General features: G+C 41.9%; 1 protein-coding gene across 1 annotated transcript in view; it reads left to right on the plus strand.

The window, feature by feature from the left end:
• Window positions 1-25,791, plus strand: part of ZRANB3 (zinc finger RANBP2-type containing 3) — a 73,429-nt gene that overhangs the window by 22,200 nt on the left and 25,438 nt on the right. The window contains exons 4-11 of the mRNA XM_032216782.1: window positions 1,747-1,925; window positions 3,654-3,885; window positions 4,809-4,894; window positions 9,613-9,784; window positions 10,814-10,942; window positions 12,153-12,272; window positions 17,671-17,790; window positions 20,422-20,601. Coding sequence (XP_032072673.1) covers window positions 1,747-1,925; window positions 3,654-3,885; window positions 4,809-4,894; window positions 9,613-9,784; window positions 10,814-10,942; window positions 12,153-12,272; window positions 17,671-17,790; window positions 20,422-20,601 — 1,218 coding nt within the window. The remainder of the gene's footprint in view (window positions 1-1,746; window positions 1,926-3,653; window positions 3,886-4,808; window positions 4,895-9,612; window positions 9,785-10,813; window positions 10,943-12,152; window positions 12,273-17,670; window positions 17,791-20,421; window positions 20,602-25,791) is intronic.

Consider the following 25,791-nt stretch of genomic DNA (forward strand, 5'->3'; position numbering starts at 1 on the left):
ATTTTAGTTATAAGATACTGGCTTCTGATATAGTTGAAGGCACTTATCATTTCCTTTTTTTGTAAGTTTTCCTTGTTTTATAAACTAAAAGTCTCCCCCAGCCATTAAAGAGAGATACAAGAAAACCAAGTTTCCAGTGCTTTGTGTCTCTATTGAATCTGGGTCAATCTGGTTATTTTTAGTTGAGAAAACAACCTGCGACAGATGCCTTAAACTCAAGATAAAATTCTGAAATCCTTTCCAAAGCTTACCTTACTACTAATAATAGTGGTGCCTGCCCAAGAATATTTTGGAATTTGTTGCTATAACAAATTTAATAAACTAATAACAATAATGCCATAATTTGGGTACAGGCAGTTCTTGAGACGCCCATGTTATACTGTTATTTCGCAAACTGCATTGACTGCTGATTTGCTTCTGGGTGCAGTTCAAGGTGTTGGTTATTATCTTTAATGCCCTTTGAGGCACGTGTCTAGTTATCTGAAGAACTGTCTTGCTCCAGTGGAATTGGCCTATCTCACCCTTGCCAGCAGAAGAGGCATGATGCAGACCCTATCAGTCAAGGAAGTTTGGCTGATGGAGTCCAGGAGAACCGTTCCTGTCCTTTGGAACATCATACCCCCAACATGAGATCTGCACCCACCCTTTTGACTTTCCATAAGGGCCTGAAGACCTGGCTCTGCCAGTTGGCCTGGGACCCCAATGGAGGTGCACCACTCCGAAGGTGGTTGTTGGATTAGGAAAGACTACGCCCCTCCCTGTATACTTTGTGTTCCCTCCCTTCCTATCTTTTAACAGTATTTATTACTGCTGTTATATTTTGCTTTATTATTTTTGTGTGTAGTAGTTATAATGTTTGTAAACCACCCAGAGTATTCTCTGGGCAAGATGGGTAGCATATAAATTAAATAACAAATAATTTGGAGAAGAATGGGCATGCTGCTTTATTAACAATTTTGACGCCTCCGGTTGAATGCACACTTATTTTGTTGATTTTGGTAGCTACACACATATTGTGTAAGGAACAGTCCATTTCGCTGGAGAAATATTCATGAATATATTCATTATCACTCAATTACCACATTTACAATTACACTGATTTAGTTTTAGAGAAATAGTGTGAATGAAGATGACAAAAGAACTCTATTTATAACTGAATATATGTATGCAGTCTTTTAATTACATGCTAGCATGTTTGTTTGTTTGTTTGTTTATAATTTATTTTCTGCCTATCTTGTATCCAATGACTTATATCCAGTTAAACAGTCATAGAATTGCAGGAGAATCTTCTGAGTGATTGGCAACTGGTTGAGCAACAATAAACAAAGGGTAGAAATAAATGGATAATTTTCACAATAAAGGGAGATAAGTGTGGCGCAAGGATCTGATTTAGGTTCATTGTAATTTTACCAGTTTTTCAACAATTTAAAATTAGGCATATCAAGTGATGTCAAATTTGCAGATGACACAAAATTTATTTAAGATGGCGAAAACACAATTGTTCAGTGTAAAGCTCCAAAGAAGTGTCCCAAGCTTAATGACTAGAGTGCTAAGGGACAAATGTAATTTTTAGTATTCATGTGTTCAAGTAGAAAATGTGATTACTTCACAATTATTTTATACTGATAGATTGGTCAGCTACTGTTGCACTTGTAACAACCCTAGTATATCTGTATCTAGTTATGCTTTAGATGAAAAGCTATCACAAAAAGTATATTTTTCTCCTTTCAATTGATTGCATTTTAGATGGGTTTGGGGAAGACTATCCAAGCAATAGCTGTATCATACCACTATAAAAATGAATGGCCTCTGTTAATAGTGGTGCCCTCATCCCTGAGGTACCCTTGGGTTGATGAAATGGAAAAATGGATTCCGGACCTCTGTCCAGAGGATATCATCGTTGTACAAAATAAAACTGACATTTGGTGAGTGATATATTAGCAATGGCATTATTTTTAAAGTGGGTACCAGATGGTTTAATCTCCTTTCTTGTTAGACAGGACAGGGTACGTACAATCTCGGGCTCTTACAGCAGAAAATGGAAAAACTGACATTTGTTTTGAAGAATTGGAATTAATAAACTGCTTTCCAATGCTGGAGCGCTAATAGAAAAACGACATAATAAGCTGGAAGACAGAATAAGAGCTGTGTTATTTTTGCTCCCCTTGTTTTTGAGGCCCTGATTGGGGTTATATCATACAGTTACATCATACAGTTTGCCAATGCGAATATTTTTTCTTTAGTTTTTAAAAGAGATGAGCCAAACAGTTAGACTATGATTTGAATGGTTGATCTAAAAAAAGCAAGTGGAAACCATTCCTTGCCAGTAGTGGCAGTTATTAGTTGAGAGGAGGAAGACAGGAGGCTCATGTTTGTATGATTGGTATTAATTATATCATGCAATAAAAAAAAACCTTTTCAATATTTGCTTTCATTCCTTACTATGTTGATTTTCAAAGACTTAAAAGGACTGGGCAATGCTTTGTGTTTAAGAGTGTATGCTGCTGTAGGTAATGAGTTGAAGGCTCCGGTTTCTACAGACACACAATGAATTTCTTTGCTTCCCAAATAAGAGTTCTGTGTTTTAAATATTCGAACTCTAGCCATCCCTTTGGGACCACTAGCACATGAGGGGAAGCTGATGCAGCACTGTCCTAGATACTGCTGCCCTCCGAGCTTTCCAGTTAATTTCAACTCTCACAGCTAAAGTGACTCACACGTAATCTGGAGACTTTGCAGTCTCACTGGCTAAAATAAATGTTTTTTTTACTATTCAAAAATAGCTCTTTATAATGATCACCTTGGTAACTGTTTATTCTGTTCATCATAGGACAGTGTTGGCGAACCTTTTCAGCACCAAGTACTGAAATGGTAGTGCGCACATGTGCGTGGGGGAGTGCCGGAAACTGGAAGAATAGCTCCCCAGCACCCATGCATGGGAGCACCAGAAACCGGAAGAGCAGTTCCCTGGCAAGCATGTGCACACCGGGAAGCAGACCTTCCAGTTTCCAGTGTGCGCATATGCACCAGCCACCTGGTCTTCTGGTTTTGGGCACACATGTATGTGTGAAGACCAGCTGGCCGGTGCACATGGGTGTGCCGGAAACCAGAAGCTCAGCTTTCCGGCACACGCATGCACACCAGGGAACTGCTCTTCCTGTTTCCAGAGCTCCTGTGCACGAAGACCAGCGCTGGACCCCAGAAGAGCAATGGGCAACGGCTGGCATGCCTGGAGAGATGGCTCTGCATGCCACTTCCATCGTGTGTGCCGTAGGTTCGCAATCACTGCCATAGGATGAATGGATCTAATTTACTAAATTTTGTTTTAAAGAAATTAGTGGGATATTTGAAACAAGATGCTTGTGAACAAACCATCTTATGCCTTAGTGTAGCAACCACCCCTGACCTTAAAGAGATTAATAATATTGGTCATTTAAGAACCTTTGAAAGAAGCACTTGTCACTTAAGATTTTTAATAGCAACTTTTTTTATACTTCTAAATTTTCTGAAGCCCTTTGAGTTGATAGTCTAAACATGTTTAAATATAAATGAAGTTATGCATGAGACATATATTCAAGCAATAGAATATGCTATGATGATTAATGTGAACATAGTTTAGTCACTATTTTCTTTTTGTTCTTTTCATTTTCTAGGCAAATACCTAAAAGCAAAGTGACTATCCTGGGTTATGGCCTCTTAACGTCAGATGCTCATGTTTTAATAGATACTTTATGCAAACAGAAATTCAAAGTAGTAATAATTGATGAGTCCCATTACATGAAATCCAGGAATGCAGTTCGTAGCAAGATTTTGCTGCCTATTGTACAGAATGCTATTCGAGCTGTTCTCCTCACCGGAACTCCTGCTTTAGGAAGACCTGAAGAGGTTCTGAAACCATGTTAAAAACCTATGAAATGCCATGGTGAAACAATTATGGGAGGATGAGGATGTGCTTTGGGTGTACATGCTTCTCCATCCCTTGCATGTTCAAATTCCCTTTCGCACTCTGATTGGTGGTAAACATAGGGTTGTTATTTCAGATGTCTGGTTTCTAATAATGGTATATTCAATCATAATTACCGCATATGTTTTGGCATCCGAGAGTTGATGCATGCTGGAAAGTGATGGGCAAAAAAAAAAGAGAGAAGAGTGGAGAAATCTGATTTAATTTGAATTGTTAAAATGATTTTTGGAGTAAAGATGCAGCTTTAATAACACACCTTAGTACCTGCATCAATAACATTACTGATGCTATTTGGGAAGTACCCTATTTCCCCAAAAATAAGACCTTCCCGGATAATAAGCCCAATCAGGCTTTTGAGTGCATGCGCTAAAATAAGCCCTCCCCTAAAATGCGCAGCTGGTCCCTGGCATTTCCTAGGGAAAGGGAGGATGCACCTGCAATCCACGTGGAACGGCCTCACAGAGGTTGCTCCTGTAAATCCTAGCTACTGCACCCCTTCTCTTAGTGGTGGCCGCAAAAAGAGCAGCAGGCCCAGGGACGCTAGTGCTGGCAAGAGTATGTCAGAAATGGACAGAACTTCCAGCCCTCTCCAGATCAGCTGATCCACAGGCCGAAGTTAAGGAGCCTCCTGCACCTCCAAAATAATAAGACCTGCCTGAAAATAAGGCCAAGCATTATTTCGGGAATCAAAAGAGGGAAGCATGGTATCATTGATTTTTACCTCAATAATAGATGAAGTTATGTTGATTAAAGTCTTAGTAAGAGATAGGCTGGTCTTAAGATGGGCTTCAGTTAGGATTTCTGATAATGAGCATTTTAAAAATATTTATTGTAATTCCAACAGCTTTTCATGCAACTAGAAGCACTTTGTCCACAGAAATTTGGCACATGGACTGAGTATGCAAAAAAATACTGCAATGCACATGTCAGGTAATGACTTCTTCATCCTTTTATACATAGATGTATTTATGGTGTACAGTTCCAATTTGGTATAATGATTAAGGCATAAGACTAGAAACAAGGATACTTGAGTTCTACTCCCACTTTAGACATAAAGCCATTGGAGTGAACTTGGCCCAGTCACTTTCTCTTAACCCTAAGAAGGAAGCAATGGCAAGCCATTTCTGAAAAACCTTGCCAGGGAAACTTCAGAGATTCAACCAGGCAATCTCTGAGAATCAGATGTGATTGAATGGAAAGGGGAAAAATCATGATGTAATCTTGCAAACTGAAGTTAGTTCCAGTATGCAAAAATTTGAAGAAAAATATTTATTGTACTGTTTATAACAATAAGCATTACTTGTTATCAAATGTGAGGAAATAACTGAGCTGTTGCAAACTTAGCTTTAAAAATTTATTTTTATTACTTCAAGGTAATACTAGAAAAACTGTAGTTAACTTGTTGTATAACTTCCTAGTGCAAAATGCCCGTGTGTAAGTCTAAATTTTGCAAAACAAAATTTCTCCCTTTTCTCTCATAACTCATACACTACTCACATGGATGGGACCTCTGGATGTGTGCTTTTGGGGTTTTATTGTGATAGTGATGGCTTGGAAACATTTTGTCCATGATTACCTCCAAACAATTCTATATCAGTGCATGGGTTTGTCACATATTCTACTGCAGTGATCCCCAACCTTTTCCGGAGGAATTTTGCAGGATTAGCCAGGATTGGGTATTGTGATGTCCAGTTGGCCTCGCAACAGTGTTAATTTGAAGCCATGCCTCTGTGCTCTTTTCTTCTGGTTCTCAGTTTCAACTCTGTCTGGCCGAAGAAAGAAAGGTTGCTTTTGGTTCCAAAAACAATCCAGTGCCATCCTGCAAATTCCTTCTCCCTGCCTTCTTCCCTTTGCCTCTATCTGATACATGGAAGCCTCCTCTTGGTGTGGCTTGCTCCCGGCCACTGGTAAGGAATTTAAAAGTTGCTCCTTGGGGCTTTAGAGGCAGGACGCCATTACAGCGGCCATTTTGGGGCCTCAATTCTTGCAGGTCGCATGGGCTGGGACAGAAGCTACTATGAAGCCTCGTTTTCATTCCTACCTTCCTGGATGGCCATCCTTTTTACAGCGGTCAGGTTTCTATTCCAACCTCTTTGTCATTCCGAAGAGTTCAGGGGGATGGAGGGCGATTCTGGATCTTAAACTGCTAAATTTTCACTTAGTCTATAGAAGATTCAAGATGGCATCGCTTAAATCCATCTTGGCGGGGGTCAGGCGCGATGACTTCATGGCCTCCATCGACCTGACAGAGGCTTACCTCCGTATCCCCATCTTTCTTGGCCATCGTAAGTATCTCAGGTTCTCCTATTTAGGTAGCCACTACCAGTATAGGGCCCTACCATTTGGTTTGGTGTCGGCGCCTTGAACCTTCACTAAGGTCCTAGCAGCAGTGGTGGCTTACCTCTGTGAGCGTCCTGTCAGGCTCCAATGCTATCTCGATGATTTCTTAGTCCAAGCAGCATCGTTTGAGCGGGTGAGGGAGGATCTTTTGTTGGTGGTATTCACCCTACAGCACTTAGGTTTTTCGGTTAACCTAGATAAGAGTTCCCTCATTCCCGCCACCAGGATTCCTCACATGGGGACCATCATAGACTCTAAGCTGGGGAAGGTGTTCCTGTCCCATGACCGTAAAGTTAGTTTGTTAGCCTTAGTTAGATAAGTTAGAAGTCAACGTTTTGTTCCTGTAGTAGTGCTCTCCAGCTTGCATAGACGTGGTGTCTTGGTCTCGTCTGCATGCGAGGCCGCTCCAGTGGCATCTCCTCCACATCAGGTCAAACTCCAGCAATACCAAGGAAAAGATTCCAGTGACACCACAGGTGCAGCTGTCGTTGAGGTAGTGGCTCTCCCCAGCACTACACGAGGGCTGCGAGTTCAGGGAGCCTGAGCGCCTCATCCTGACAACGGATGCCAGCTTGTACAGATGGGGAGCTCTCTTGGAGTCCTGGATGGCGCAGGGGCATTGGAACTGGTTGGACCTCCAACACAATATAAATTGGCTGGAACTGCAAGCGATTCACTTGGCATTGCGGCACTTCAAGGACCATGTTCGGGATCAAGACGTCTTGGTGCTGACCGACAACATGGCAGCAAAGGCCCACATCAACCGACAGGGCGGCACACATTCCAGGGCTCTTCGAACCAAGGCGATGGCACTCGGCACCTGGGCGGAGAGGCATCTTTGATTTCTCAGGGCGGAGCACATCACAAGAGTGAACAACCATCAAGCCGACTGGCTCAGTCGGGCCACGGTTGACCACGGGGAATGAAGCCTTTCTCCAAAACTGTTCCAGGACATCTGCTCCAGGTTCGGCCATCTGGAGGTGGACCTGTTTGCCACACCATAGAACGCTCAGGTGGATTGGTTCTTCTCTCGGTTCCCGGCTCGGGGGACAGAGGGAGTCAACGTGTTTTGGATTCCATAGCCAGAGGGCCTGCTCTACGCTTTCCCTCCCCTTCCCCTTCTCCCTGGGGTAGTTCGGAAAGTGATATCAGAGAAGGCGGAGCTCATCTTAGTGGTGCCCTACTGATTTGCGGACATAATGTGCCTGTCAGTGTTACACCCGTGTAGGATCCCAGGGAGGGATATGGACCTCAGACGGGAACCTGGTGCATCCCGAGCCACAGTGGCTACAGCTAGCTGTGTGGAGCTTGAGCGGGAGCGCCTAAGGGCCACCCAGCTTTCACAGAGGGTGATCTCCACAATTGAGGCTTCACGCAAGGGTTCCACCACTAGGATTTATGATTTCACCTGGCAGATCTTTGCAGAGTGGTGCCAGGTCTCGGGAGAGAATCCTCGTGAGGCTTTGGTACCGCACGTCTTGGAGTTCCTCCAAGATGGATTGGATAGGGGGCTCTCATATGGCACCCTCAGGAGACAGGTGGTGGCCCTCTCCACGGTTATTCGGGGAGAGGGGCTCCTTCCACTTTCCCAGGTCCCGTTAATTAAGAGGTTTTTGAAGGGTGCGGGGAATCTTCGTCCCCCAGTTGTCCACAGGTTTCTGACATGAAGCCTCACTACAGTTCTCCAAGCAATGACAGAAGCACCATTCGAACCTCTGAGGACGGTTGACCTGAAGTTTGTAACTCTTAAGGTAGTGTTCCTTGTGGCGATCACCTCAGCCCGTCGCATCTCTGAACTGGGGGCGTTGTCCTCCAGGTCAGATCTTTGTACATTCCACAATAATCAGGTCGTCCTGCGACTGGATCCGACCTTTATTCACAAGGTTAATTCCCTTTTCCACAGATCACAGGAGGTGGTATTACCCGTCTCATGATAGGGAGCGCCTTTGGCACCGGCTGGATGTCAGGCGTGCCTTGCGCATTTACCTGAGGCGCACGGAGGGCTTCAGGAAGTCTGAGGCGCTCTTTGTTTCCTTTTATCCGTCTTCCCTGGGGAAGAGAGTGTCCTCCTCGGCTATAGGGAGGTGGATCAAACTGGCCATCACATTGGCCTATGAGATTCAGCACCTTCTGGTGCCCCAGGGCATCACAGCACACTCCACTAGGAGTGCGGCTATCTCGGCAGCCTTGGCCACACAGGCGCCTAGGCGCCCTGCAAGATTTGCAGGGCAGCTACGTAGATGTCCCTGTCTCCCTTAATCAGGCACTACAGATTAGACGCATTTGCATCGGTTGATGCGGCGTTTGGTCGTGGGGTGTTACAACACGTTGTAGCGCATGAGGATCCCAGGACCAATAGTGCCCCCCCCCCGAGGGGCGTTAACGTGGGTAAGTCCCAATCCTGGCTAATCCTGCAAAATTCCTCCGGAAAATGACAGTTGGTCCTCCCTGAACTGTTGTTTTAGGAGATTTTGCAGGATTAGCCAGGTTCCCGTCCTAGTGTTGGTCCAGGGGTTGGGGGAGTTCAGGGGGTAGGGTGTGTTCCCTTATGACTTGTTTTCAGGTGTTTTGCAATGGTCTTGACTCGTTGAAACTGGGAACCAGAAGCAAGGAGCACAGAGGCTTGGCTTCAAATTAACTCTGTCTCGAGGCCAATTGGACATCACAATACCCAATCCTGGCTAATCCTGCAAAACCTCCTAAAACAACAGTTCAGGTAAGACCAACTGTCATTTGTAGTTTGGCAGCCTAGCTGAGGGCGGAGGGGAGAGGGGAACCGGACCGTGTCAATGTTGGGCTGGCGTGCATGCATGTGCACGCAGCCCAATTTGCATGAGTGTCAGGTGGCGCTCATGCACAACTCAACTTGCCCAACTCTGCTGCTCGTGTGAGTTGATCTGCATGCGGACCTGCCCACATCACATAGCCCAGTTGCGAATGGGCTGCAGCCCGGTAGTGGGCTGCAGCCCAGAAGTTGGGGATCCCTGTTCTACTGCTTTGATTTGAGTCATAGAACTGTGGGACACCATCAGACTCGAGACTTTCTAAGCTGCCTTAGCTTTATTACCATTAGTAAGAAAATATATAGGCAAAACAAACTGCTATTTGCACCTACTATATTAAACTATAACATTGCTTAAGTATGAATCATAACATAATGATATTTAAGATTTCGATGAATGCCGTGGGTATATTGTATTTACCTCCTTTGGAAAGAAGCTCGTATGAACATATATATCTAATTTAATAAGAAATAAATGGTACAGTGTTTTAAATTAGCTGTTCTATTTTTATTGTTCTTGTTCCAGATATTTTGGTAAAAGACAACAGTGGGACTGCAGAGGAGCTTCAAATTTAGATGAACTGCATGAATTACTAAGCAACGTAATGATTAGGCGAATGAAAAGTGAAGTTTTAACACAATTGCCACCTAAAATTAGGCAACGGATACATTTTGATCTTCCTAAAAATACTGCTAAAGTAAGATGATATTAACATGTGAGAAATATGTCAATCATGATCTATTTCAATAGGTACAATGACTTTGGGAAGTATACAGAAGCATGGCCATGTTCCAAAAGTTATCATTGAAGGGTTGCATAGGTTCAGTAGTTCTGCTCAGTTTTGCTATTATAGGGAACCTAACTGGTTCCTTGTAAAATACGAGGTCATATAGGGTAAATAGAACATTATTCTGACTTAAAACAGCTTTACCGGCAGTGGGATATTATTTTGTGGTGGAAATTCTGATAGATAAAGTGCTGATGATAAATAGAATGTGGACTCAAGGATCGAGGCTCTGTTTTAAATGGTGTAATAAATATGCATTTTCCCAGGATAATCTGGCTGCTGAAAATTCAGTTATTTAATTTCAGGAATTCTTTGGCAGGTGCTGGATGAGTGCCCTTATGCATGCATTCCAAAGCATATTTTCTGCTTTTTCTCCTCAAATCCAAAGGCCCACACAGCCCTAGCAACTATAGCCAATAGCCAATATTTGAATAAGTATAATTTATATTGCATGTTCAGAAAAAAAATGTAATATATATGCGCATCACAGAAAAAAAAACAGTACAATAAGGTGCATAGTGATTCCTTTACATTTCTAAAATATTGTGATATTACTGAATACACATAATACATTATCTGAGTAACACATACAAAGAAGTATTTTAGCAAGATAATATAAATGCAGTGCTAAGAAACAATTTACATAGCGATTTTGATTTAAATAGTATTCTAGTTTTGAAATGTTCAAAAACATGGTTTTGTTTATGATTGAAATAGAATGAGTTATACTTCCTATTTTATTATTTTTCTCTCAGTCTTTTAGTAAATTTCCATACATGGTAGGAATTTATCAATGACCGCGTAATGCATTGACATTGCTAACCGAAAAAGGTTAGAGTCTATTGTTCTTTGTTGAGAAAACATGGTATGATTCAGAGACAATGTAATTGTTTTGCCTTTTCACATTTTTGCCTCCAAATGTTGCTTCCTCCTATGCAGGAATTAAATACTAGCTTTGAAGAGTGGGAGAAGTTAATGAGGGCTTCAAATTTAGACTCTACTAAAGATGACTTTGTCCAAGTGATGAGTCTAATTACACGTATGTTTAAGCAGACTGCCATTGCCAAGGTAATCCTGAAATGCTTTGTGAGTGTTATTAAAATGTAGTAGCTATTTCTATTCTGCTTTTCTCTAACACTCAGCCCAATAAAGATTATTCATTTTATTTTTTTTATTTATTTAAATTTACAAGGCTGGCCAGCTCTACAACAACTTGAGTGGTTCATAATTAAAAAATACCAGCAAAATACAGTAAATGATAAACCCCAAACTTCTGGGGGGAGCAAACTCAACCATCTTGTCTCCCCAAATGTAGAAGACACACCGTTTACTCAAGCCAAGGCTTGGAAGAAAAGCCAAGTTTTCAAGGCCTTTCTAAGCACAGTCTGGGGGGAGGGGGATGGTATTCCAAAGGGTACTATAACAAAAGAGACACCTCTTCCTGCATAAAGTGGTATTCGGATTATAAGCATCCAGATTTTTATAACAAAAAGATTTTGAAACCAGAAAGAAATATTTTTCCATCGGTAAGATGCCCAGATCCAGCAAAAGTTTCTATGAATAGATCAACGTGGGAGACAGCTTCCAAATTAAATTCTACTTTTAATTTGTCCATAAACTGTCTCATCTTAATATATATTGTCAAAAATATACTTAAGATGTAATAAGTACTTGATTTTACTTTACTTAAAGTTTTGTATGATAACAAATATATGATCTGACATTTAACTAGTATTACTTGATCCTTAATAACAGCACTTGAATATTAATTTCAGGAACTGTGAGTGATAATCTTTTTATCAAACTGGACTTCTCTAGTTACCGTGTTTTCCCCAAAATAAGACAGTGTCTTATTTTATTTTGACCCCCGAAATAAGCACTTGGCTTTATTTTCGGGGAGCCTTATAATTTTTCAGATGTAGGAGGCGGTGAGCGTGGTCAACTCGTGGCTGCTGCTGTGTTGCAATATTTTCGGAGAGTGCTTATTTTCAGGGGAGGGTTTATTTTAGCGCATGCGCTCAAAAATCCAATTGGGCTTATTATCTGGAGAGGTCTTATTTTCAGGGAAACAGGGTGTATAATACAATAGATGCCATAGTTTGCTTTTTCCTAGCCTGAATCTATATTTGATTACATACATAGATTAAAAAAGAAGTTAATTGTTTGTTTATGCTGTTTTAATTTATAACTTAAGTTACCTCAGTATTTTGTTGTTGTCCCTTTGCCTTTCCTTTTCCCGATAATTACAATAAGATTCCAACATGCCTATATATTTTAGGCAGGTGCAGTAAAGGATTATATTAAAATGCTTCTGGAGAATGAAGAACTGAAGTTTCTGGTCTTTGCTCACCATTTAAGTATGCTGCAGGCATGTACAGAGGCAGTGATTGAAAGCAAGGTAAATATGCTTTATGGAATTAGATTGCTATTGGAGGCTCTTATTAAAATGTAAACGTGAACATCATAGTTACAAAAAAAAAAGGGTAAGCTTGTGTCTGTACTGTCTTGACTACCAACATATTTTCCACTGTGGCATATTTTAAAAATCTCTATAAAATAAACAATTATTAAGTGAAAATTAGCAGTTATAAGCAGATAGCACTGCATACATTAGCTTTACTCAGCATGGCACTTTCCACCTATGTTGGGGCTGCAATTTCAAAATATCCAATTAGCCATATAACAGTCCCAAAATGTTTGGGGAGGGGTGCCAGAAAGAGGAAGATCCTACTCCATTGTTATTCACTTATAGTAAATAAGTGACTCATTACAACTTGTTGGAAGGCCAACAGCAGTGTACTAAAGACTTAATTCTGGAACAATGTAGGAGGTTATAGTACTCAGATTAATAAAGTTTAGTCCATGTAAAGACCACAGAGAAAGTATTGTTGTCCAAGCCCACAATCTGGTCTTAGCCCACTGCAGCTTTCCCCTTTCCTCTAAAAATGTTGCTCAACTTTGGATCTTATCGTACTATCAAGTATCATATACTCAAGTATTATATATCATGTGTGCTTTGATGTATGTGATTGCCATCAAGATAGTGTTTGATTCTTAATGACAAATAAAGTATCTATCCTTATCCTGACCCTTTGGTTTTCCAAGAGTTGAACCATCACTATTGTAATAAAGTCCATTCACCTTGTTGCTGGTTGTTGCTCTACTTTCCTTCCACGTTTCCAAGCATTCTGGATTTTTCAAGAGAGCTGGGTTTTCACATAATATGGTCATGTAGCATAATTTCAGCCTGGTCATTTGTGTTTCAATAGAAAAGTCTAGTCTGATTTGTCTGATGATCTTTTTGTTTGTTTTCTTGGTGTGCATGGTATTCTCAGGAGTCTTTCCCAACATCAGAATTCAAAACTCTTCTTATCCTGCTTCTTCAAAGTCCCAACTTTCTCTAGCATAGACTATCACAGGGAAAACTATTGCCTCTACCATCTGATCTTTGTACAAATAGACCAGTGGTGAAATTCATTTTTTTTACTACCGGTTCTGTGAGGTGGCTTGGGGGCGTGGCAGGGGAAGGATACTGCAGAATCTCCACTCCCACCCCACTCCAGGGGCAGGATATTGCAAAATCTCCATTCCCACCCACTCTGGGGCCAGCCAGAGGTGGTATTTGCTGGTTCTCTGAACTACTCAAAATTTCCGCTACTGGTTCTCCAGAACCTGTCAGAACATGCTGAATTTTACCCCTGAAATGGACGTATCATGATGTTTGAATATCTTTTCCAGGTTCTTCACTGCAACTCTGTCAAGTGCTAGTCTCTAGTGTATTTCTTGATTGCTAGTTCTCTTAATGGTGCTTATTGATCCTAAAAGACAGAAGACATAGACCTTTTCAATAATGTCTGATAATTCTTAGCTTAACAAGTAAAACCTAAGCCTGTAATTGTTGTCATTTGTTTGACCTTTATATTTAATTTTAGTCCCGCATTTTCACTATGCTCTTTTAATTACTCAAATTTTTGAATTTTTTACTATCAGAGTAGTAATTAGCATATATGGTTAATAATGTTTCTTTCTCCAATTTTAAAACTTTGCTCATTTGCTTCCAATCCTGCATTCCTCTATACATATTCATCATTAAGACTGAATAAGGCTTGTCTTATTTTCTTGTTGATTTAAAGGCAGTCTGCTTTGTCATGTTCTGCCACATTTTTCTAAGAACATTCTACAGCATGCCATGGCCTACATAATCAAATGTATTTCTTTCGTCAATGAAGCACATATTGACTTCTTTTTGGTATTCTTTGATTATTTTTTTCATTATCCAGTTGTGTATCAACCATAATGTCTCTTTTTCTTCTTTTGCTAAAATCAGCTTGAATAAGTGGTATGTCAATTATCAGGTGGGACTCCCATTTGCATTGAATGATCCTAAGCATTATTTTGTTAGCATGTGAAATTAAAGATATTTATGAGAGCTTGCGCACTCTGCTAAATCTTCTTTGGTATTGCTATATACCTTGAGCTCCATAAACTATTTCTGATTGTTTCCTTAAAATGGTGGCTATATTCTCAAGATGATAGCCTAAAACTGGGTGACTTGTTCTTCTGCATTAGCGTACTTGGAACTTCAACAAAAGCAATTTATGATCTATTCCAGTGTGAGCAACTAGATATATCTTTGCTGTTCTAAATGAATTCTTCCATCTCATTATACCAATTATGGAGTGAGTTTTATTTGCATGTGTTTCTCAGGTGATGTCCATGTACATAGACATTGGTTTCGGTTGTTTGAAGATTGCGTTAGCAATGAAGAAATTGTTGGATTGCAGAAACTAATGTCATTCTCCTGATTCATTTCCCATTTCCTAGGCCCTACAATCCAATTGTATTTTCCTCATTATTTTCAACTTTGACATTCCAACCCCCAACAACAAGCAACAGTGGAATATCTGTATACAATAGCAATACTTCTTATTTTTTTAATTAAATTAAAGCAAATTAGTACAGTATGCCTCAGCTCCAAGTGCAATGGTTAAACTTTAATATTTGTTAATATGCAAATTTAGGCAGAGTTGGCCATGTCTAATGGTCCCATGAGGGGCCATTTGAGAAATCCAGGGATCTATACTAGGTGATAAAATCAAGATTTTTGGAAGAAGGCAATGTGAATCAGTTCTAAGAAAACAGAGTGGTATACATGTAAGCCACCAGGGCTCAAATGTAATTCACAACAAACTTTAGTTTATGGTAGTCTTGACTTTATTTTTTTTTTAAGTGCATGCATAGGGATCATAGGGTTGTAATCAGAATGTATTATTCAAGTCACACTAATAAGCCATTTCACAGGTTTTAAAGGCAGCAAGGTAGTAAGGTGCTTGCTCAGCAGTCCTATTCTAGCAGAATTTTACTTATGACCAGCACAAAATATCTGCTGAGCTGTGCACTATGAGATATGTGCATTAGAGGTTAAGGAAGAAAATGTTCAGTTTTAACCAAAAGAGGATCTTTGAGGAGGCTGTTGTAGAGTTTTACTGGAAATTTAGTAATGATACTTTTTACATAGATAAGATGGAAGATGTGCTGGATAATGTATTATAATGCAGGGACATAATCAATAGAAGTTAAGTGGAGAGGTCAAGGCCTAAGGAACTAATTATAAACCATAAGCAATGTAGTGTACAGCTTTATAGAGAGGTTAATTCGTGACCTCTTGTTTCCTTGGCATCCAAGATGCTAAGATAAATTTGAATAAGCTTTGGTGGTTGTTTTCTACTGAATACAAATTTGGGTTTTCAAGTGATCCGCAATTTTTATTGCAAAAGAAAATACAGCAATTTTCTTCGGTCTCTCTGTGTCTGTGTTTTTAGAGTTTTTTTTTTTAAACAAAACAGAAATTTATTTTTAAATAGTAAAGGGTAGAAGGGGCACATAGACCCGAATTCATTGCAATTTCACATGCAGAATAAATTGTTGTGGAAGGCAAACTTAAGGCTTTTATTTCTCCAAATTTCTTAACTATCAGCTCCACAAGCAGGAGCTCATTGTTAGCAAGGTTCTCTTCTTTGCATTTGTACAGGATAGCTTTAACTGTTCTTGCATATAATATTTATAATGCTAATGTCAAAAGTGCTGGTGAGGATAATTTTTTAAGCTGCCTGTTCTTGACACAGAGCAAGAAAGAGGATTTTCAAGCAATTTGGCTACATTTGCTTGTTTTGTTTATAATTTGTACATGTTACATAATTATGTTTGTAGATACTACCCTGTTAATTTGAATTGTTGTCCTGCAATATTTGAAATGTATTGAAACTGATATTGCAACTTCAGATACCATACCTCCAAATATTTTTATTGTATCAATTTAACCAGTTGACTATACATTTTATTTCAATGTTAGGGTTAGGGTTCCATAGAAGTGTTACTTGCTCTACTGCCTTGCTCTTCCAATATTTAAACAGCTGCATGTTGTGCCATTTAAAGTTTCTGAATCATTTTTAAAGACAACCCCATGATATCACTGGAGCGTAAGAAACTTACAAGATCCATTATTACTATTATTTACTTTGTGGCATTGGTACATGAAAGCCAGGAACCTACAATGTTATTACAGAGTAGAAGGTGGCTGCCTAAGATTGCTGGTTTGTTCAGTTCGTGTTTGCATGCTATCCACCGTGTACCACCACAGGGGCTGAACTAGCTCCACACACAAAGCAGCTAACAGCATTCTGTTGGAAGGTCAGCAACATCTGAGCCTTTTTCTCTGCTGGTTTTTGCCTCGCATTTGGGTCACTGTTTTCTTGCTTCCACCATTAATCTCACCAGAGTGGTACCTACTTGCATTTGTGTGCTTTTGAACTGCTTGGTTGGCTTAAGCTCTGAGGTGAATGATGGAAGCTCACTCTGTCATGTGGTGCTAAGGATCAAACTGCTGGAATGCGGAGAATTGACTTTCTCTTGCTGACAAATCCAGTGTCTTTAAGCCGCTGATTGCCACTGTTCCTCATGATTGAACAACTTGCCTTCAGAAGTTGTGGGTGCTTCATCACGGAAGGTTTTTAAGAAGAAACTGGACAGCCACCTGTCTGAGATGGTATAGGGTCTCCCACTTGAGTAGGGAATCGGACTACAAGACCTCCACGATCCCTTCAAACACTGATGTTCTGTTATTCTATCTGTTGTCTTTAGATAGGGGCAGAGCAAAAAGAAAATGGCATGAACTGCAGATTCCTCAACCAATATTGTTTCCATTTCCATAATACCATCTTCCTGCTGTGCCTAACATTTCCTCTGCTTCTCCTAAACTTATGTAAAGTCGATCTGGGAGTTCTACCTCTATTTCTATATCACTCTTTTTAGATTTCCCCCAAAGTAAGGTTTCCTTTTAGTGTCATCCTTTTAGTTCTGGTTCTTATTTATGTTCTTGCTATAGTAGATGAAGCAACCTGACAGGGATTATTTCAATCTGGGCCCCTCTAGCCATGAGGCAGAAGCACTCTGGCCAACAGGGATTCACACTTATTCTTACTGTGGAAGACTAGCGCAACCTTCTCTGTTGCCCTAAAAAGTACTACCTTTTCAAGCTAGGGACCTATATTCCTGGAAATCTTAAGGTATCATATCTTTGAAGCAAAAACGGTGTGTCCAAAGCTACTGCTCTTTTGGGGTGGAACCAATTGCATACTATACCTTAATTGTGATCGGTCTGACCATATTCAGTGTGGAAATCAATAATCCCATTAACTTCTTTGTTGCCCCGTTGTCATTTTTTTTTCTTGTCGAAACCCAAGGATTCTCTTCAACTTATCTTCAGGTGACCGTTTGTGTTACTTTATATGGCACAGGTTCGTTATATTCGGATTGATGGCAGTGTACCCTCAGCAGAACGAATAAATCTTGTAAATCAGTTCCAAAAAGACCCAGATACCAGAGTGGCTGTTTTAAGCATTCAGGCTGCTGGCCAGGTAATGACGTCAAACTAATTCATTTTCTCTCTCTCTCTCTCTCTCTCACTCCCTCCCTCCCTCCCTCCCTCCCTCTCCCCCTCCCCCCTCCCTCCCCCTCCCTCCCTCCCTCCCTCTCCCCCTCTCTACCTGCACACCTTCTGTTTCTTCAAATATAAAGCAAAAGCTTGAAGATAAAAACTGTTTCTGCAAACTGATAGAACATCACAAGGACTGCACCACATCTGCAAGCACCTGTCTAAGTAAAACTGCTTGTATAGATTGTGAATTAATTCTTCTTAATTGACCGTTGTGCAGCATATCTGTTAGTCATTATTATGCCTATCAATGTACTTCCAAGAAGCAAATACAATAAAGCCCCATCCTTTAGTTTTAGGATAGTAGGCTTATATTTCCTAATCTATTTGCATAGATTTAAACTTATTAAGTCTATTGCTTAAATGTACCTTAAAATTGTTCCCTGATATAGAACACTGGTAAAATCATTTTCAAATCCAGTACTATGGGAAGATAGTTTAAAAGCTTTTAGGCTGAATAAATTCCATACCCGGATTTCTATACATAGCATGCTCACAGCCAGAAAGAAGACGATGTTTGCCAGGTACACAATGGAGTTGAGGAGTATAAAGAAAAGAAGAACTCAAAATCTCCTTTATTTATTTTTTTCTGTTAATCTAAACCTTAGCTGGTCAAAATGGTCCTGAATAAGTAGGAACAATTCAAATTGCAGAAGGAAAATTCAGGATCCAGAATTTCTAACTCAATTTCTTTTTAAGCAAATTCCAAAAGTGATGTATTGGCTTAGCAAATGACAGGTGTCAAAATTAACACATTGCAAAATGTGTGCAAAAATTCTTTAACTTTTTTTTACTACGTATTATATATAGTAAGACTAAAGTAACAACTTCTGAAATTTAATCACTAATAACCAGATAACTGCTGTTGCCTCCATTTGGGGAGGCTAAAATAAAGCCAAATGATTGTGGAACCAATCAGCACTTCCCCAAAAAAGAACTACAATTTCATGTAGGGATGCTATCATACCAAAAATTCAAACATATTGACAAATTATAGTGTGGAACCCAGCTATTAGAATATGTTTGCATTGTCACCTACTTTTGTTCATATGTATCTCTACAGATTTAACCATTTATTTTTCTACTATTAGAGAATAAGTTTTTCCTGAACTTAAATTATTTTAAAGAATTTAGCTGAAGTGCTACACATCTTTTCCTTACTTTTCCCTTGTTTTATTCCAGTTAATAGGTTTTTGTCAATCCTATAATGTATCTTTGAATATTAGTAGCTCAGGTTGGTAGTTATTTTGTTGGTTTGAGCTTTGAGCTTGGAAATTTGGTTGCAAACCTTTTGTCCCAATTTGAGGAGACATCTTCAGTGCGCTGTCAATTGGATAGGTTCTTGATCCAGGTGTTGTGGCCGCCAGCAGAGCTGGTGGCAGACTCAGACAGTGAGGAGGTTGGGGAGGAACATGGACCAGTCCTGATGTCTGGGGAAGGCTCTGATGAGTGCTCTGCATCAGAAGCAGAGATGGGGCTAGGGCTATTCGAAAATTATCAGCTGCCTTCGGAGTCGGAGATCAGTGGAGCAGAAGAACAACTGGAGCCTGTCCTCAATGTGCGCATGCACAGAGCTGCCAGGAGAAGGGAACAGTTAAGGAACAAGGGCTGACTCGGGAGTAAAGGCACAGGTGGACAGTGAATGGCTCCTCCCCTAGGGGATAAAGAGGAATGAAAGGGGAATGCGTTTGCAGGAGACAATTAGTTTGCTTGATTAATGTGAAGATTTGTTCGTGACTCTCACAGACTCCTTGCCAAGTATTTTATTGTACAGCATTGCGTTTGGAAGATATCGGCCTGGCAGCTCTCCAAGCCTGATAAGGGCTATGGTTGTAAATTCACCCTTGAAAGACTGTTTGCCAGGACTTTGCTGGATGTGAATGAGAGGAATTCACATTAGCTTAATAAAAAAGGGTTTTGTCTGGACAGAGTCTGCTTCGTGATTTGGTGAAGCCTAGATCAGAACACCAGGCTTGTTCATTGTTGTGGGGGTTGTTAGCCATGAGTGTTGATAGCTTGTTTTGCAGGGTGGTGTGCGTCTTTTGTATGCACTGAAGACGTCTCCTTGAATGGGGATGAAACGTTTGCAACCAAATTGCCAAGCTCGGAGCTCAAACCAACAACATGATATAGAGCTGATCCAGAAATTAATGTTATTTGCAAAATACATAGGAGCACATCATTTATGAATGATGTATGTTTGTCTATATAATGCAGTTCTTATGAGATATTTAGGAAAAAGCTACAGAGACAAGAGCTTTGTTATTGAGGGGGGAGAATTAGCAATGCTATTTCAGTTAATGGAGAGACAGAATGAGATGTCAGACCAGAGTTCCAACTGTAAATGCCTTTTGCTCCAACTTGTTAGGTCTTTTGAGTGAATTTTTACATAGAAGGCAAACAATTTTTGAGCCACGATAAAGGGGAATGATGTTCTCTAGTTTCAACCTAAATGTTTCCCAAAATTTCTATAAGAGACTGTAAACTTACAAAAGGCATTGATTGCTCCCTGTTTAAGAAATGATATAAGTATTAATTTCTTCATTATGTTTAGGGTTTAACCTTCACTGCTGCCACTCATGTTGTTTTTGCTGAACTGTATTGGGACCCTGGCCATATAAAACAAGCAGAAGACAGAGCTCATCGGATAGGACAGAGTAACTCTGTGAATATCCATTATCTTATTGCAAATGGAACGTTAGACTCTATAATGTGGGCAATGTTGAATCGTAAGGTATGATTAAATATTGGAAATCCCAGATGCTTCAGATTTTGTACTGTATTGATGTATGCATGTAGTCCTCGACTTACAACAGTTCATTTAATGATCGTTCAAAGTTACAAGGGCATTTAAAAAAGTGACATGACTATTTTTCACAGTGATGACCGTTGCAGCTTCCCCATGGTCATGTGATTTACATACAGATGCTTGACACGTGGCTCACATTAACAAATGTGGTGAGAAAAGTTGCAAAATGGGGCAAAACTCACTTAAGAAGCTTCTCACTTAACAACACAAATTTTAGACTCAATAATGGTCATACGTTGAGGACTACCTGTGCATTCTGTGCTGGTCCTTTTTCACCCCATCTTTTTTTTCTATCAAGTTTTGCTTTGCTTTGATTCTTAAAAAGAATATTATATATCTGAAGAAACAACCAAGACATAATGGGACGTAAATGTTTCTTTGCTACAGAATTTCTTTAGAAGCCTCTGGACTCAAAGCAGAAGTGCCTCAGTTCTGAAAGCATGAGGCTCGTGAAGCAGAGAAAATATTTATGTCGGTAATTAGAGCTTGGAAGGTGCAATCAGACAATAAGAAGAAGCAGCCTTTACCCTTGGAAACATTCCATGTTTTGTATTCATTTATCTTAATCTGACATTAAAGGCGTGAAATCAAGACCCTTGGAATGAAAAAAGAATTCGTTGAGCTATAGAATTCTAGAACTGTCAGATTATTTGGGATGCTCTATCTGTCATCTCTGCAGATTCTGTACTGAAACAAAAATTTTATTAGTGCAACTCAGAGGTCACAAAATAATATGCAACTTTTGAGGTTCTCCATAATTTATTGCAGAGCATGGTAAATAATGCAAGGGGAAGTTATTAGAGCCATGGTCACATACTTAAGATTTAATATGAGAGGAGTTTCATACATTAAAATTAGGCTAGGGTAAGTTTGTAATTGCTTGTAAGCCTCTTTCTGAGGCTGCTGAGAAGTAGAAATAAGGAATAATTGTTCCTTTATTTTTTTAAAACGATAATATTGAATTATATGCTCTTAGAGGCAGACTTTCCAGGTTCTTTGGAAGGTGATTAAAATAGAAACTAGACAGTTGTTATTCTGAAAACTAAATAATTTTGGAAATCTGAGGGAAATCTCTTTTAACCTCTTCCTTTCTCTGTGGCTCCCAGTTCCTCTCAGTTTTTTGGTCCAAGTACTGTGTTTGTGGTTTCTAGAGAAAGTGAGTAGATTTTAGCATTCATTTGGATTTGATCCATTGGCTATTTTAAATTCTAAATTTCTGAGCTGCTATCTTGCAGGGACAGGGTCCTCCGTCCCGCAGCAAGCCGAGGGAGAACTAATTGGCTTCTCGCCCTCTCCTCGTGAGTTTCTAGAGCTCTGTCCAATCCCTGGAACTGCGGGGGTGTCAGGCTCCGTTTCTGCAGCTCCGCAGGAAGGGCTACCAGACAGAGGCGCTGATCAAGCTGTGGACAGCTTAATTTAACACTGGGAAGCCATGCTTGGGCAAAACAAGCTGCGGCAAGCTTTCAAACCGTGGCTGAAGACAAAAAGAACATTTAAAGCGCACTGAAACCTCCGGCGGTCATTTTAGAGGTGCTCACGTGGAGGCGGCCATTTTGGAAGCATGCACATGAAGGTGGCCATTTTCTGGCCCAGAATCGTCAGCTTGCATCATGGTCGAGTCAGGCCGGCAAGCCTCAGCCTCAGCAGCCCACTAATTGTTCCTGCAAGACCCTTGCACCGGCTGGTGGCTCTGGGCGAGACATCGGAGGACACATGAGTGGCACCAACAGCAGAGAGCAGGCAGTCTACTTCATGGGCCACGGGGAACGCCTTAACTGGGGCCGAGGAGGAAGCCATAGTTGGACCTTTCGAATGGTATGATTGTTGCGCTTTTTAACTATGTATTGTTTTGTGTTGTTGTTAAACTGTCTGTATCCCCCTTTCCCTTCTTTGAGTTGTGAGCCGCCCTGAGTCCCCTTAGGGAAAAGGGCGGCATACAAATGAAATAAAACTCTAAACTCCCCCCCCCAGGGGGTTTAGCCCTTCTTCTCCCTCTATCTCCCCCTCTGGGGCATGCAGGCAATCTGGCCTGGAAATTTCCCCATCCCCTCCTGACTCTCATCAAAGGCCCAGGGAGGGGATCAGGGATCCATTGGAAGGTTCATCCTGGGATTTCCTCCCCCCATACACCCTGGCCCCACAGGGTCCTGCCCCAGGACACTCGGAGGATGAATTTGAGGATCTGGAATTGCTCCCTGAGAGCATCAAGAGGCTTATTTCCTTAGCCATTTCTAAGGGAATTGTTTCTGCAGTTTCCTTAAGGGAAATTCATTCTTCTAGGGAGCCTAGGTCCCAGGTTTCTCATCAGGCTAAGAGCTCCTCAGACCTTAGACATCAGATGGCAATGCCTCCTTCGCCCTCAGTAGTCAGTGAGGGCTCAGTGTTAGGGGGTGATGCCCGTCAGGACATGGGATTTTCGGAGGATGAAGAGACTTTCCTCCCGGGTCCCCCGGCCTTCCCAAATCGCTTTGCTCCTCCAATGTTTAAAACCTTGTTAAACAAAGCTAGGAAGGCCACTAAGGTTGGGACAGGTGATCCTGCCATTCCTCCACCCAGAGACTCTAATTTGGTCATGTTCTCCAATACAGCGACCAACAAGGAGGAGGTCCCTGCTCCTCCCCTTTTTCTGGAGGTGGTAAAGAATCAGTAAGCTCACCCTTCCACCTTTCCTAACCCAGGGAGCAATGACTGCCACTTCTACAACATGGAGCAGACCTTCTCCCAGGGGCTTCAATTGCTTAATGTAGACACCCTGGTAGCCACCCTAGCCAATGCCTCATCCATAGTATCAGGGGATGTGGCTGATAAGTTGAAGCCGGAGGACAAGTGGGCGGAGCTTACATTATGTAAGAATTTCAACGCCTTGGCATGGGCCGTAAAGTCCGCTGCAGCTGCCTATTATTTCAACTGATCAACTGTCATGTGGCTCCGCCAGTTGTAGGACCGCATTACTGTTCAGGATGAGCGACTGCACCAAGATATCACAAAGATAATTGCCGCCACGCAGTTTTCTGCGGATGCCATCCTTGATGCTATGAAGTACTCGTTCTGAGCTCTAGCTACCTCGGTGACTTCCAGGCGGTTGTTATGGTTATGTAATTGGCAAATGGATAACAAGTCTAAGTGGAGCCTGGCAGCTGCCCCCTACACCAGAATTAATCTCTTTGGCGAATCCTTAGATCCGATTCTCATAGAGAACAAAGACAAAAAGAAGGTCTTGCCTACCAATACCAAGAAGGCGGACAATTGTCCATCCTCATTCCGTAAACAATCATTCAGGGCCCCTGAACAGGATTGCCAGCACCAGAGGTACGTCCCTTATAGATCAGATAGGCAGTTCCAGAGGCCCTACTACCAGGGTAAGTAACAAGGTCAGTTCAGGCAGTCCTTTCGTGGAGGGATTTCCCGCAAAGGGAAATAACTCCAACCCGGGGTTTCCCATTGGTGGCAGTCTGGAACTCTTTGCGGATCAGTGGGACTGATTAACATCAGATGCATGCGTAACAACCACGGTCAGGAATGGCCTCCATCTAGAATTCCTCTCCATGCCCCCGACCTTTTTCAGAACCTTTCCACCATCCCGGGACCCGGAATGCCGTCGTCTGATGTCCCTAGCCATACAACATTTGCTGGACATCCGGGCGGTAGAGCTGGTCCCGTGGATGGAATGACGGTTGGGTCACTACTCCAACCTATTCATCATTTCGAAGAGCTTGGGGGCTAGAGGGCGATACTGGACCTCAAGCGCCTCAATCGTTAACTGATATACAGGCGCTTCAAAATGTCATCCCTCAGGTCCATTCTGCATGGCATCAGGCGGGGGATTACCTAGCGTCAGTGGACCTGACAAAGCCTACCTCCACATCCCCATCCTCCCTGCCCATTGCAGGTTCCCACGTTTTTCCCACAACGGACTCCATGTCCAATACAGGGCCCTCCCCTTTGGGTTAGCTTCAGCCCCACGCACATTCATGAAGGTCCTGACGGCATTGGCGGCTCACCTCCACTCTGTCCCAGTGATACTACAATGCTATCTCGACGATGTGTTCGTGCAAGCCCATTCTCAGGCCCGGGCTGTCCACGGCCTCAAACTCACCATTCAGATACTACAAGTCCTAGGGTTTTCTGTCAACTTCCCCAAAAGTAATCTCTCCTCTACGAAGATCTTACACCTAGGGGCAGTGATATACTCCATAGAGGGCATGATTTGACTATCCTCAGAGCGGCTCTTCAGTCTTCAGGCCCTGGCAAGGCAGGTGCACGCAAGGCGGGCAGTTTCCATCCTGACCTTGGCCCGCCTATTGGGCAAGATGGTGTCGTACGTAGGGATTGTTCCCTGGGCACGGCTTCATTCCCGGACCCTACAGTCATCCTCATCCCTTTCCAGCGGAGACGCATGAGTAACTCTCGACGACTCATCTATCCAGCAGCAGACATGTGCCTATCCCTGTGGTGGTGGCTGTCTCTGGCTCTTCGATGCGGATCGGAGTTCGGGGAGTCGGATCGAGTGACCATCACTACAGACCCGAGCCTGTTTGGTTGGGGGGCGCTCATGGACTCCAAGATGGCGCAGGGCCGTTGAACCCGGTCAGACCTTCGCCAGAATATAAACTGGCTGGAACTGAAGGCCGCCCGGCTGGCCCTCCAACTGTTCAAGAGTTTGATAGAGGGCTGCCACGTCCTTCTGTTGGCCGACAATGTGGCCACAAAGGCCCACATAAATCGTCAAGGGGGGACTCATTCCAGAGCCCTTTGGCTGGAGGCATTGAAGCTCGGCTCCTGGGCAGAGAGACATCTTGCATCAGTAGTGTTGGAGCATATCTCGGGCTCGGCCAACCACCAGGCCGATTGATTGAGCCACACAACTGTGGACCACGGGGAGTGGCAAATTCTACCCAAACTATTCCAGAAGGTTTGCCAGAGGTTCGGCAACCCGTTGGTGGACTTGTTCATGACTCCAACAAACACCCAGATCCCGAGATTCTTCTCTCAGTTCCTGACCAGGGCCGCAGAAGGAACAGATGCTCTCCAGAGCAGATGGCCTCTGAGCCTATTGTACACATTTCCCCCGCTCCCTCTGATACCGCGGACACTTAGGAAGGTAGTGGAAGAGAG

This window comes from Thamnophis elegans, chromosome 1, assembly GCF_009769535.1.
Source record: "Thamnophis elegans isolate rThaEle1 chromosome 1, rThaEle1.pri, whole genome shotgun sequence".
NCBI lineage: Eukaryota > Metazoa > Chordata > Lepidosauria > Squamata > Colubridae > Thamnophis > Thamnophis elegans.